This window comes from Micropterus dolomieu, linkage group LG22, assembly GCF_021292245.1.
Source record: "Micropterus dolomieu isolate WLL.071019.BEF.003 ecotype Adirondacks linkage group LG22, ASM2129224v1, whole genome shotgun sequence".
NCBI classification, from domain to species: Eukaryota; Metazoa; Chordata; class Actinopteri; order Centrarchiformes; family Centrarchidae; genus Micropterus; species Micropterus dolomieu.
The window spans coordinates 30,755,523-30,770,742 of NC_060171.1; the positions used below are offsets into that span (position 1 = coordinate 30,755,523).

The 15,220-nt window shown below is 38.6% G+C and overlaps 1 protein-coding gene across 2 annotated transcripts in view; it reads left to right on the forward strand.

Annotated features, from left to right (window-relative positions):
- Window positions 1–15,220, forward strand: part of si:ch211-266k8.4 (carabin) — a 144,109-nt gene that overhangs the window by 71,941 nt on the left and 56,948 nt on the right. For both annotated transcript variants that reach the window (XM_046036549.1, XM_046036551.1), the window contains exon 11: window positions 14,614–14,718. In XM_046036549.1, the coding sequence (XP_045892505.1) occupies window positions 14,614–14,718 (105 nt within the window). The remainder of the gene's footprint in view (window positions 1–14,613; window positions 14,719–15,220) is intronic.

Here is a 15,220-nt window from a genome sequence, read left to right on the forward strand (position 1 = left end):
TAACACTGTTTACCCTCTCTTTGTGTCCTTGGCTTATGATAAATGGATCATGCACAGAATACTTGGTGTCCTGGGGGGGGGGGGGGGGGGGGGGGGGATAGTGTCCAGGTGGGAAGGTCAGGTTTATCGGGGGTCAAAATAGGTTGGCCAATGTTCAGAGCTGTAGTGACCACACACACACATACACACACACACAAACAAACAGATTACAAGAGAGGTGATGAAGGGTGTTTCAAGGGTCAGAATGTGGGGTTTATGACCTACAGAAACAAAGAGGCAGCACTACCTTTAGCAACCTAAGGGTTGGTCACGAACTCACACAAACACTCAGGTCACAGGTGGCTGAGACAAAAATAGAAGATCGAAAATGAGAAGTTCTTTGGAGTTAAGCTGAGGTTATATAGCTTGCGGGTCTTGCCAGGCGTGTCAGAGTTTAAGAGCCTCTTAATATATGACATCAACATCAAAGTAAAGTGTATAGTGGAAGACAGAGCAATGTGGTGGGTGAAGTAACATGCTTTATGAAATAAACAGCATTATCTACAGTTTTTGTTATAACCACAGTAGCTCAGCCTGATATATTACATAATCTTTACATTAAAACAATAATCATGAGTTACTCTACAGTGCTTCATGATTCTGCGGTGTGATTCTGATATTATATTAATTTATTCCATTTATTTTGTATTAATTTCATTGTTCAGCCAGCCTTAAATTGTTACAGTAGAAAATAATAAAAATTGATCAGACAGTGGAAGTCAGCTTCGATAATGTTACACTCGTTACACTGATGACATACTGCAAAGCTGTTCATGTCATGTAAGATGGCAGTTTGTTTTTCCAACAAATGTAGAACCAGAAGCTAACTTTGCAGAGATACAAATATTTTTTGTGATTAAAAAATGTTACCAGTGGTGCCCTGAGTGAAATAAAGATTAAATGGAGGTGGTAGGAAAATATAAATGTTTTGGTCTTGGGGCTGGATTGCGTCCATTAGCCCCACAAGAATGTCACCTTTCTATCCTGGATAAGGCCTCTTAGCCATGGGTTCTTTGTTGTAATCCCGCCCTTCCTCCCTATCCCCATTTTTTTCTGATGGTTGAAGTGGAATGCCACCTGCTTGATCAGCCCTTGGCTAATTAACACTCCTGCGGGCCAGAGGGATCATAACTTAAGCTTGTTTGTGTACTGTCCACCATCAATGACCTAGATATCGTACCAATTTTGTTTGTTCTAGTAGTAATTGTCAAATCAAATTTTAGAGTTATTGTGTTTCTGTCAGCTTTTTACCTGGCAGTTTTTTTAAGGTTTTTGGTGTCAGGTAAAATTCATCATATTTGACAATTGTATAATGCATAAATGAATGGAAATCTGATCAAAGCTAACATTTTATGCATGAGCAGGTAATTTATTTTAGTTTTAATTCATATAGCTAATTTGTAATAAGCATGTTTCATGATCTTTTAATTATTGAGTCTTAATATATATATATATTTAAATGCCCATCAGAATTTTTTAGGCTTCGTTCACACCGCAGACCTTAATACTCAATTCCAATTTATTGCCTAGATCCAATTTTTTGATTGAGTGTCACTTTTTAAATGTGGCCCATATCACACTCCATAGTGAACTGGCCACGGCCTGAAAGTGACCTGCACAGGGCTACACAGTGCGACAAATTCAGGTGGGGGAAAAAAGGGAATTTGTGAGCAAATAATAACAAGGACGAGGAGAAACAGAGCCTAATTGGGAATTTATGGCTTTTTTTTTGCATTCACTGCGGCTTCCACTAGCACAGAATTGTGACGACGGTCACTCTAGAGCAGTCAGTTGCATGAATTCCGATCTAACTGTCCAGATCTGAGGTTACAAAAAATCCCACCTATATCTGATTTGGACCACATATGATGTGTGTCCCAGAACCAAACTGGAAAAGATCAGATTCCATGTGAGTAGAGCTGTTCACATATTAAAAATCTGATTTTGATTTTGATTTTTAGCCTGCGTTCACCCTGCAGGCTAAAGTGACCAAAATTGCAGGTCACTTTCAGGCCATGGCCAACTTATGATAAGACGTGCTTGAAATATGACTGAAGCAATTGACTATCACAGTTAAATTTCTCTTGATCAACTAATCGTTTTAGCTCTAATATACTTCTCATGCTAACATCATTTTTTGTAATACTGAAGAATTTGTTTTGTAATTCAACTTTTTCATGAAGTTTTTGTAATTTGTTAGTTGGTTATAGTAGTAGTAGTAGTAGTTATGTATATGTTGCAATAGCTTTTCTGGGTAAATTAGGAGTTTGCAAGGAGTAAAAACAGGGAATTTGTGACGGTTGAGTTACTTCAGTAAAAGCATGAGAACAACGGTTTGCATGTCCTCATTTCCCCTCATTAAATTAGACCAAGGCAGCTGGTTAGGGATTCTTCTTGTTTGCATATGGTTCTTAATTAGGTAAAATTAGGAGGAGAATTAATTATTTGTGATTCATGTATAAGTGTTTTAGATGATGGGATTAGAAGCCGCAGGTACAGAAGGAGATGAGGTTAGAAAAAAACAAATCTTTTTAAAGGAAAAGAAAGGAAAGCAGTGTTGGCTCAGATCCTACCAAGCCCCTGAATACTTTCCTCCAGGGTTGGACCCTTAAGGCTTTCCTGCCCGCTTGCTTTCCTGTGTGTGTGTGTGTGTGTGTGTGTGTGTGTGTGTGCGTGCGCATGTTCACACACTTCATCTCTTGCACTGTAAGTTTCCCAACACTACCCTCACATCCTATTCCCTATTCTACTCTTATATCCCGTGGAGCCCCTGTGGCTATCTTGGAGTGTGTCTGCTGGATAATTGAATGTGTGTGTGTGTCGTGTGCTTGCGTGTGTGTCAGTAAGCAATTGCGTAACATACACTGATTTGTTTTCATGCATGTGAATAAAGCAACTTTGTTTATATTTTGAAGTAGAACTCAGCTCTCAAACTCAACCAGGGGAGGTGCTCTTAATAATTAATAGATTTTCTTAATTATGTTTACTTCTGGTTAAATCTGGGCCATCATTTGTTAAAGAGGTTCTAATGATTTGCATACACTTAAATCTGGGTCATCCTTTTCTTGCCAAATAAGGCAAAAAGAGCTTTCTTTGCTGCACTTTTAGTCTAAAATACTAAAGAAATAAAAAGGCAAGCATGGATAAGAAAGAAGGCAGGTTATTGAAGGAGAATTGAGATAAAACCAAAAAAAAAACTGAAAATATAAATGAGGGGGACAAAAGTCAGTCTGATGATAATTATTTTATTGACCCATTGACATCTAGAGCAGATTGCAGTAAGAACATACTCTATTCCACTTTAGCTCTGGCAGACAATGCTCTCTCTCTCTCAATTCAATTATTGGCATGAATGTGTAACAACAACGTTGCCAAAGCATCATACATACAACATAAGAACAATCAACCCCATACATTTCATTAAACAAGTAATTAAAGTGCGCTCTCTCTCTCTCTCTCTCTCTCTCTCTCTCTCTCTCTCTCTCTCTCTCTCTCTCTCTCTCTCTCTCTCTCTCTCTCTCTCTCTCTCTCTCTCTCTTTGACTCACAGGCACACAAACACACTGACCCACAGAGAAATTGGAGGGCTGGGCTGACAGGCCTTCACAGAGGCAAAGACTTAATTCAGCTGTGTTTAGCCATCACCATGAAATGACACAATGAAGTATTAAAATTGTGAAGTTTAAATTAGAGACCCCAGACTCTGTTCAGATTGCCCATCATTCTAGTTTTGGCAGCTGTTCCCCCCTCTTACTGTCTTTATATCTGTGACTATGCCAGCCTCCCCCCTACCCTGTCTTGTGTTATGTGTTACTTACTGCTCAGGGCCCAACTTCACGTACCCTAGCCTCTGGAGTCCTTGTTGGACCTTTGCCCTCTGGGAATGAACTCCGACCTTGCAGTAGGCCTTAAGGCGCATTAAGAGGCAGGCTCTGTATGAGAGGGTGTGGTAGGGGTCAAAACTCACAGGTCAGTGGGGATCAGGGGCAAACAGAACCACTCCCTCCCATTATGCCTTTCTCTTCTGTGTCTTCTCTCTTTCTCCCACATCTCTCTCTCCATCCCTATCCCCATCCTGTTTTCTCTCCTTTACTTCTCCTTTATTCATTTCCTAGGCACTCCAGGCGGCTCTTTACACCTGCCACCCCTTTGTTTCGTTATGTGTTGTTTTGGCATTTTTCTCTCTAATTTCCAAATGTTCCATGCATTTATTTAAGAAACAAGTCAGGATGATTTAAGTTTATTTAAGCATTTATGATCCGTAAGTTTACGGTCCTGGTCCACAAGTGCGGATGAATACGGTAAATACTCCTTAAGCAGCTAGCACTGTTAACAGTGCCAAACAAACTTGCTTGTTGTTTTACTTATGAAGTCAGTCAATAATCGGCCTTGTTTCCATGATGACACGAGCCATCTGATTTCAAGCTGCGCAGTCTGAATGGTTTTCCACACCACAGCAGCACACAGCACAAGGAGTTGGTTATGTTGCTGAGGTTTTGGAGGTGTGCAGCTCTGTATCTATCAGCTCACTGTGGCTGCTCTTTTTTGTTCCATTGCTCCCTGCAATATTTAAAACCGATGCTTTTTTGTTTATTGCTGTCAGTGCTAACCTCAGTGCCAAATACATTGCATTTCCTCAGACTATTTCACAATTACCACCCTGTGTTTTGCCACTTGAATGCTTTTAGCAACAGTAGGGCATGTTTGCATTCGCAAATTAACAGTAAAGTGAGGATGATTTTAATTACATAAAATTAAAAACTGTAAGGTTGGATTAAATGCTGCATTATTTCTTTTGAATCCCCTGAACGTTCAAAGTCAATTTGAATCCAACACAGAAATGGCAGACTCCGCCAATCACAATGAAAACTATTATATAGAGGTAGTTACATTAAATGGCAATTGTTTAAAAAATGCTGGCCATAAAGAGTATCTGTAATGGAGTCTGATTATAAAGAATTCTTAGGAATGATAACTTAAGTTGTTCAGACAACATATAAAAGACTTTTATTGCAGTTTTGCGTTTGATTGTATGGCTGATGATATTGCGACTTGTTTCTTTCCACCAGTATCCTAAAGTTGGTTATTTTATCATAAAGTTAGTTGTGTTCATGATCAAACGGCTGGAAGTATCCTGATATGTTGCTGACATAAATACCTAACTTGGACCCACCTCTGAACCTCTATCCTTCCCCCTCCTGCTCTTCTTTCCCCCTTCTTCATCTACTGCTTGCCTTCGTCTTTTCTTAGCTTTCTATCCCCTCTCTTCGTCTTTCACACTCCCTCCCTGCTTCTTCTATTCTCCTAACCATGCCCCGTCGTGGCCTCCACACTCTTAAACCACTGATTTACCAACACACTAAAGGACCTTTCTCTGAGCTTTGTGTGCGTGTCTGCCTGTGTGTGTGAGCGACTGAGTCTGTGCATTTGTATTCCTGCTAAGGGCGCAGGGTTTTTCTCTGCTTGTCATCAGACACATGTTGACTGCTGTGTGTATTCCCAACCACCAATTAATACACAATCCTCAGGGAGCTTTTCCTGTCTGTCAGTTTCATGTACACATGCAAAGCGGCAAACACACAAAAATAAACAGCAGGAATAATTTAGCTGCTGCCTGATTAATGAGGACATACAGTCTGCGAGATGCGATGTTGATCCCCTTGGGTATTAAAGTATTACAACAAACCCAGACTGTAGTGACAAATATGAGCGTGGGTGTTGGTGTTTGACCGTAATTCTGTTTATGTGCTTTGCTCTGAAGGACTGCCTGAGGACGTGGATATCTGCAAGCCGTTTGAACAAAACACTTTAGAATTTTTTTTTTTACATAATATTAAGGGATGATTGAGTGTTTTTGTGGTCTGATGCTCATGAAGCTAGATTAGATATTGTAAACACCTGTTGCATTCAAGTGACTTAGAGCTAAACTCATGACGGGAACTGAACAGGTTGAGGCCCTGCTGTGACTTAATGACTTATGGACTTTTTAGTTCTATTTTTTCAGTGCATATCTTTACATGGAATGATAAGATATATTTATTATAAGCGGTTATTTCACCACACTAGAGCACACAGAAGTTTCTGTTTCCATGAATTTGCCTAATAGAGAGGAATGGATATACTTACTGTAAATCTCCATATTGTGCCTGCAGTTGTTGCCTAATCCATGCTAATCCACTCTGGTTTATTTCAGTCCCACAGACACCGTCCTCCTGCTTTAAATACAATAGAACACCAAATGTGTTTTAATCCGCAGCTGAAAAATGTCCACAAAATGTTCACTATTTATTTCACTTTAGGTTTGCTAAAAACTGCAGTGTTAAAAGATTTATGTCTTCAGTTAGAACCAATGAGCACGGCGCTGTTGGGAAAGTGTTGGCCCTGTTGGTCAGTCTTTTCATGGGATCACTTGACTTGAAGAAAAAAGTTGAACACCAGCCATATCATTTTAATAATACTAATAGATACCAGCTTTGGTTGTACAGTAATATCATTATCTGGCCTAATGAGATTGGATTAGAAAACTGCTGGTAGACTGTTTAATATTAACATTGTTCACTCTGCAGCTAATGTCATTTTTGACCGTGTCTTGCATGCAACCATGTGGCTCCATCCCTGGCTGTGTTGTATTGTTGTATGTTGTGTTTCTTTAACCTCTTTATCTCCTTTCTGTTGGTCTCTCATGTTTCTCTGGCCAAATGCAATTTTTTTCTTACACATACACGTGTGAACCTGTGAACACACAATATAATTAATTTCACGTGTCATTGTGCCATTGAAAGTGGTAACAAGGCTTAGAGAGAGATCATGTTTGAGAGAAGTGTTAAAAGAGCGACGAGGCAGAAAAGTTTTTTAGGTTGGGTGTTTTCCTTTGTAAGTGGACCACAGCCTCTCTGTGGAAATCCCCGTTCTCTCGCTCCTAATCCCTGCCATCATATTTTATCTTTCTCCTCTTTTGTCTTCATGCTCCCTACTGTTTTTTTCTCTTGTTGACCCTTTCTGTGTTTCTTTTCCGTCATTATCAGCACGGGTGAAACAAATCAATCGAAGTTCATGGTAAAGTCACCACTGTGTAGTCTAATACAGCCTTATTGAATACACATATGACCTAATGTATCCAATAAAGCAAAATTAAATACTTTAATTATCAGAGAGGCATAGTAAGTCATTTTTTCAGGCCAGTCAAATACTACAGGCCGGTTCATTCTCCATTGTTCTGCCCTTAAATCAACCTCTATGGGTTTGGAGGAATCGTCGGACGGCAGATGAGGGCTTTGAACTATAAACAACTTTGATGTTAGCGATGAGCTAGACTGATAAAATAACTGCATGTCCACACCACCAGCCTACGTCTGTTAGTACCTGGATAAACCTTGTTAAGCCCACCTGAATAAGAAACAAATACCTATGTTCAGTGACTCGGCATTTAGTTCCACTTATATACCTATGGTACACTTGCAATTGCATTGTACTGTATCATACATAGAAAAATGTGGATTTGAAGTGAACGAAAAAATACAAGAATAGAATCACATACAGCGCAATCACTTAAGTATTTGGATGGTGATAGGTTTTTCATTGTTTCGGCTCTACTTCACACTGGATTTGAAATGAAACCGTGACTATGAGGTTAACGTACTGACTGATCTCAATCCAAAACATTAAAAGGCCAGTTGTGTGACCGCATACATTGATCTAATACATAGGTGTTTGGGGGCACATATTTGTGCACTAACATGCTTGTACAGTGGGGAGAACAAGTATTTGATACACTGCTGATTTTGCAGGTTTTCCTACTTACAAAGCATGTAGAGGTCTGTAATTATTATCATAGGTACACTTCAACTGTGAGAGATGGAATCTAAAACAAAAATCCAGAAAATCATATTGTATGATTTTTTTTTTTTTTTTTTATTAATTTGCATTTTATTGTATGACAAGTATTTGATCACCTACCAACCAGTAAGAATTCCAGCTCTGACAGACCTGTTAGTTCTTCTTTAAGAAGCCCTCCTGTTCTCCACTCATTACCTGTATTAACTGCACCTGTTTGAACTCGTTACCTGTATAAAAGACACCTGTCCACACACTCAATCAAACAGACTCCAACCTCTCCACAATGGCTCTTTATCTCTTGGCTGACTGTACGCAGTAGTAAAGGTGAAACAGTGCTTTGTGTTGAGTGACCCAACAGTGTGCAGAGGAAGGACATGGGATGACTGGAGGTCGATAAGAGTCACATCCAGTAGGCTAAAATAACAATAACTTGACTGGCTCTCATTGCCGTCCATTTTTCTGTGATAGGGGCCAGCCTAGAGATTATTGCATCTAGGTTAACGGTGGCATGTTTTAACTCTGGTGGTAACAGCATCTTGTATCTTCTATCTACTTTTCAAGTCTTTTCATTCATTGCTGTGTGTCTCTACTATTAGACAATATAAATATTGTTTATTTCTGTTAAACATTTTATGATTGCTTTTATATTACTGTAAATTGTCTGCTACGGAGCAGACGGGAGTTACAAACTTAATTTCACTTTACAACCTGTTGTAATGTGACAAATAAACCTACCGTCTAATAATCAATAGCTAGCCAATTGTTGACACAAAGAATACATTTTACCATAATAAAAACATTTTTAAACTCCTGGTGTGTCCAAATAAAAATCCAAAGAAATTTGGTATTTGAGCAATAATCCATTGCATTCGCTCCAGCTAGCATAATTGGTTAAGGTGTCTAAGCTCAGTGTGATAGACTCTGTAACGTTTTCGTTACAGCGAAGAACACATTTAGAAAATGCTTAATACAGACATCAGTCCAAACTGTGGTTTGCCCTTAGGTTATTATGTTACAGTAGGTTGTCCAATCTTTCTGGCAAAAATCTTTTCTTATTACTTCAATAAAACATTATGTCTTCCAGCTTTTCTCTTGCATTCAGCTCAGATTAAATGTCTATTCTATATAAACTGTCCAACTGTTCCTTTGGGAGAGCAGAGAGGCCATCATTTTCAGGTGTCACATTTGAGTTAGAAACACATCTGGTGCGAATGCAAACCATGTCTCATTGTCTCTTTTCCTGTTGGCTGAATGTTCAGGTAACTTTCCATATGTCTTCATCTCTTCCCCTTCTGTATTCCTTCCCACAAGACATCTTCTGTGTCTATTAGTTTTGCTGTCTACTTTTCCCCCTCCATAAATGATCAGCACTTCAAAGCTGCTATTGAGCAGTGTCAGTGAGCTCCGAGGCCACAGGATCTGCTGAGCCCAGCCTTACATTAGAGCTTATTCACTCCCAGCTACAGGTGTGCTGCCTCACCAACTCCCAGAGGACGTCAGGCGCTATAAACACACCAAAACACAACCTTCAAAAGGCTGCGTGTCATCAGCATTAATTCCTGGACACTGAGGAATCAGCAGAGCACTCTGTCATCTGAAACTGACTTTGAGAGAGAGAGAGAGAGAGAGAGAGAGAGAGAGTAAGCAGTAAAACACACATTGTCATTCATACCTTTTCATTATATCCCTGAGTCATAGAGAAACCCCGGAGCTGAGCTCACCGGCACACAACTGTTTATGTGTGAGTTGAGATTTTGACCATATGTTTTAATTTAATAGCTGTACGTTACCACATCACATTTTTTGTGTTATGTAATATGTTTTCATATATTTGTGTTTGTGTGTGAATGTACTAGGTACACATGCCAGGTGTGTCTTACAGCAGACCTTGAGGCCAACAGTTACACCTTTAATTACAACCTAGACTGTCTGACGCAACCTTGACCCTGACCCTCTCTACACTTAGCTGTTCTGTACTGTGCGTGCTGTACAAGTACTATATGAGTGAGTGAACTCTTTAGAGGGCCCATGATAGACCATGTGCTTGTGGTGACCTGTTTGCAGTTGATCACATTGTGTTATGCTATAGTCGGTTCAGATATAAATTTAATGTAACGGTTTTGCAGAGGATTTGAGGAAATAGTCATCCTGCACCAATGTGTTTCACTTCAGTTTTACAGTGGAATTTCAGTTACTTTAACAAGCCCCCTTCACAGATTAAAAAAATGCAAACTTACCCCAAAGTGCAACTAAAGCTTCTCAAGTAAAAAGCCACTGCTAAGAGAAATGTGTCAAAACATTTAGCACCTTAAAACTGATGAATATGTATTTTAAGGAGTATCAACCAGAAATTGCAAAATTAAAGAACTGGTTTAATCATATTAGGGCTGGACGATATGGCCAACAATTTTATCACGATAAAAAGTTTCATTTTGTTCGATATCGATAATTATCACAATAAGTTTCAAAGCGTCATTTCTTTCAAGTTTATAGGCTGATTTTTGCTCCTGATTGAAAGTTGAAGAAACCTGATGGTTAATTGTGGTTTAAACTCTTCTTTATATTCAACACTTGATGCCAAACAGTGGATCACTTCACAAATCTGAGGTGGAACATTCAAAACAATTATAATAAAATCTATGTCAACAAATATGCATGAGTAAAATGAAGTAAAAACTTTTTTCAGTCCTTTTTCCTCAACAAAAAAATTTCTTAATAAATATATAAGTCCTAATTTGCGTATGATTCAAGTAAATAAAATCAAATATTTATTGAACACTTGTTATATTGTTATTGGAAAAAAATATATATTGAGATAATTATTGTTATTGTCCAATGTGGTCCTCTGTGAGCACAGCATGGGGCTGAAAATTGATTTTCTAAATGTTTTTTCATCCCCCCATGTAATTTTTGTACCGGTACTGTTATGGTAACGTAATGTTATGCTGTGTCATCTAATGCTCTGCTGTTTTATATTTTCTATTTAATTGAATGGCCAATTTAACAGTATGCGTGAGAAAATTGCTTAAACTAACGTTACAGACTGTTGTTACGATCTGTAAATCGTTTCGGTTATTTCCTTTGCAACATGCTAAGTCAAGTACTTTCTCCAGTTCAGGAAAGGGTTGACATACAGAGATTTAAATGAATCGATGTGTCACAGCAATGCTTTTGAATTTTAGGTCCAATATTTTTCTGATCAGGCATCTGACAAGTAGTAGTAGTATCATAAAACAGCAGTAATGTGGAAATTAGACTAATTTAAAAAGAAACACTGCTATTAACATTATTCAAATGATCTCTGTGTGATTCATGTGTCTCTGTTTCAGGATGATGATTGAATAAAATCTTGAAATATTCATGAGACAAGTTTTTGATATTTAATTTGGATAAATTAATTGTAATATAATCAAGTAATAAAAGAATATCTTTAGAATAATCAATAATTTAGTTATTAAAAAATTATCTCTGTGTGGCCCCACACTATTTACAACCCAGTAAATATACCTGCTTTGCGCCTGCCTTACCTTCAGAGCAAACTCTCCCGTTCTGTCCTTGGAACCAAAGATGGGCAAAGTGGCACGTTATTTAGCGACCAAGTTTGTCACCGCCATAATACAAGGTGACAGGCCACCGTCACTGACCAATATCCTCTCACATCTGATGGGCTGACCTTTTGAAATTCACTTCTGTATTCTGCTGTTACATCACTATAGTAGTGTTTTTATAAGCAGATGATCTGCTTAACGAGGTAACTTAAGCAGAAGCTATAGGGAGGGAAATAAAGAAAAGATCGGGTGAGTAGGTGAAGACGGACTGTTAATGAACTCAAATATGCAAAAAATAGAAATAATTAATATTCAACGTACTGTACATGAGTAGAAGTATAAAATAATAAAGTATTAACCCTATGACATACACATACTTGATCTTTCTATACTCGATACTGTCCACTCCAACTGACGGTTGATTGCTCTATGTAAATGTCGGGGTGGGGTGTGTGGGGCTGAGAGGAAATGTCTGCTGACATTGCCATTCCTAGAGCCCAGACAGTAGTTTGGCTAAAAGTTATGAAAGTCCATGTGATGTTGTATTGTCAGTGGCTTTGCCAACATGTCTTCAGCCCTGTCATTACTGTGTGAGAATGGGGGGTGTGTGTGTTTTGGCATCTATCATTATAGCATTTGTCTAAACCTTTATTTTGGCATCAGCTGTCTAAAGACAGTGGCTAAGGATCTTCTTCAGTACACTTATTTGATTGTCTGACAGCTGTCAGAGGTAAGCCTGTGATATGTTGCTGCAGTGATAATTCCAGAGACACTTTAGGACTAAATCTTTCATACTGGTTATTTTTCACTGTTTGCTCTATAATATCAATTATATATATCAATTATATTTATAAGCCTGTAATTAAAAAAAAAAGATAGATGTGTTTTTGCTCTTCCACATACAGTAAAGCAGTGGTGCTTTTCTGATCAGTGGGTCACTTCAGTGTGATAGAACAACCTATGCTACAACAAGGTACTGTTTCTTTTGATAGCAGTTAAAGGCCAGGCTGGTTATGTTACAATGGTAGCAATTAAGGCTGAACAGGATCCAAGATTAATTCATCTGGAGCAGTTGCTCTGATCCCCAAGCCAATTTCTGCTGAATTATAATGAGTTTAAACAACTTGTATTGTTAAAACTAGGGCTTGACTTTTCAAAGCAAATATAGACAGTTTTATAAGCCAGTAAACTGTGATATAAAGCATGAAAAATGAGAGTGAAAGCAGCAGATTTATTTTTCAGCCATGCCAAAAATTCACTAACTCTAGGCCTTCGTATTTAAACCAAAAGTAAGTAATATAGGAATAGTAATATACTGACAGATACACTGTCAGATTTTGAAATCAGGTTACATCACATGCATTTTATGTTCCCAAATCTAGCTACACACAAAAAGCACAATAACCACTGTATGTTTTAAGTGTTTTAACGCTCCAATACACACTCCAAAACACTCCCTAATTCTGTGCGGAGGGAGTTTGGGGGTAAATTACACTAAATATTTCATATCAAGCTAAAGCTGCCAGACATGCTTCATAAAAACATCCCTCAATTCAAGGCTTTTAACAAAAAGAAATGTATTCAAACGTTTTGGCCTGATCACTAGTTGCAATGAACACTGCCAGCATAAGACTTAAATCTCTGTTAGTCTGTGTCTGCGAAGTGACCTCCCCTGGAGCTCTTCAGTGTGGGTTTTTATGTTTGCGGAGTTGTTCTGTGTACTATGCATTGTTTCCCCAAAAGCTCTTTTTTTTTTTTTTAGACTGTGAGAATGAAACGGACTGCTGGGTGGCAGCTTCAGGAGGAGTAACAGAACCTGCCGAGTTCCAGCAATAAATCACACACACAGTCATTCAGACCTTCTCATTAGAACTCTGAGTCACACAGAAACTGTGCCGGTGAGCTCACCAGTGTTAATGCATCGGTAGTGTGTTTGTGTGTGCACATGTTTGACTATTTTGCCTCTATAATCTGAAAGTAATTGTCTGTCTGGAGTTTTAGTCTGTCATCCAAGAGAAAAGTTGAGTTTCTAAAAGAGGTTTAAATTTGGACATGTGCAGAGTCAAGAGGGGTGAACAAATTGTCAGACTTACTACACATAATTTGTCAGAATACTTGACTAATTTCCCCTGATAATTAATTTAAAAATGCCATACGTTCTTATCCAGTTAGTCTTTGGGTGGCTAACAGGAAACATGCTGTGACACGTCAGTGTTTTGAAGTTGGCATTTGGCTTTGGAAGGGAACCTATCCTTAACCGGTGTCTGACAGTGATTGAGATAGATTGGAGGAAGGGAAGGCGCGAGAGACCTGAGGCAGAGGGAGAGAGCCATGGGTTATAGGAGGGGGGGAGGGTGTGTCTGGGAAATGGAGTTGTTTTAACATCAAAGATAACCCTACTCGGGACTCTGCAAAGACCTTGCATTAGGTCAGGAGAAACTACACTTTATCATTGGCTCTTCCTGTTTGGCAGACACCTTTTCCTTTAAGCTTGTGTTAAAACACTGATACACACTGTTACAAATTTAAAGTCAACATCACCCCTGGCCTCTCACATGACACAAACCCACACAGACTTGCATCTCAGCTTAACTCTGGCCCACTGAGTAGAAATAAGAGACTTACTAGTTAAATCTGACTTGACTTGACACATACAGCAAATACTAACTTACTTTCACAAAAGAAGAAAATTTTCAACTGTAATTCAAAAGGTAGTTGACAAGTGTATAGTATTTACCAGTGACAACAAATCTCAGTTTTTATTAACCTACTGCAGGACAGCTGATTTTGTAAAGGAGGCTGATGAGAGTGGAGTTGTCTGTCGGAAAACCATAACAAAGATTGAAAGAATGCTATAAGGCTCCAAAGAGCCAAAAGAGACCCTAGAACTGGGTGGCATTTCTCAGTAAGAGCGACTCCTTTCACATTAAATAGTCATTTATATGACTATTCACTTATATAGTACTAGTACAGTGCCCGTTCACAGGGGTGATGTGCGTCTCCTCGTTTCCTGTTACTGCGTTATGCAGTTATTATGTTTTTTTTTAATCCATGCATTCTTCTTTTTTGTCTTGACCTGTACCTATATTACCCACAATAAACTTGACCTCTCACAGTTTGGTTAGAGTTTGTGTTATGCTAGTAGCAGCTAATGTCGCCTTATATATTACTTGTGTGTGGGTCTCTCTCAGAACAGTGTGAAAAGCAGAGGGCCACACTGCCAGCCCAAGTCAGTGGTGGGAAAGAAAAAGAAAATATATCAACACCTCCAGAAGAGGACAAGAAGACTGAGCAAGGTGTGTATCCGATGCCTCTACATGTGTATGTGTAGATTTTTAACGTGTGTCTTATTCTATTTTTTTGTGTGTGCTAATACACCCCATTTATCTTGCCTGGTGAATGGTTCCAGCTAATACAGGAAGAAAGATGTCAGTGGTACTAAATCACTCTCAATTCAGCAGATTCAGCCCTATGTTGAGAGGGAGAGGTGTATGCAAAAGGTTTACAAGTACCAACCTGTATAATAGTGCATTAAGTCACAATTCTGTTACAAGATAATCCTTAATAATATTTTAACTAAACTGCTTGTCATTGGATTAGTTAAAGACTTAAGACCTTAAACAATAAGTTAACTGGAGACGAGTGCAGCTCTATTGTGTGACAAGTGCACACTTCCAGTTTTGCCACTACAGTAAATCACCTCAACAAATTTGTTTTTATTTTTTGTCAGAACAAGACGGTTGCTCCCTTGCCGTTCTATTGTTGAATTAAGTTATAAAATAAATCTCACATAAAGAA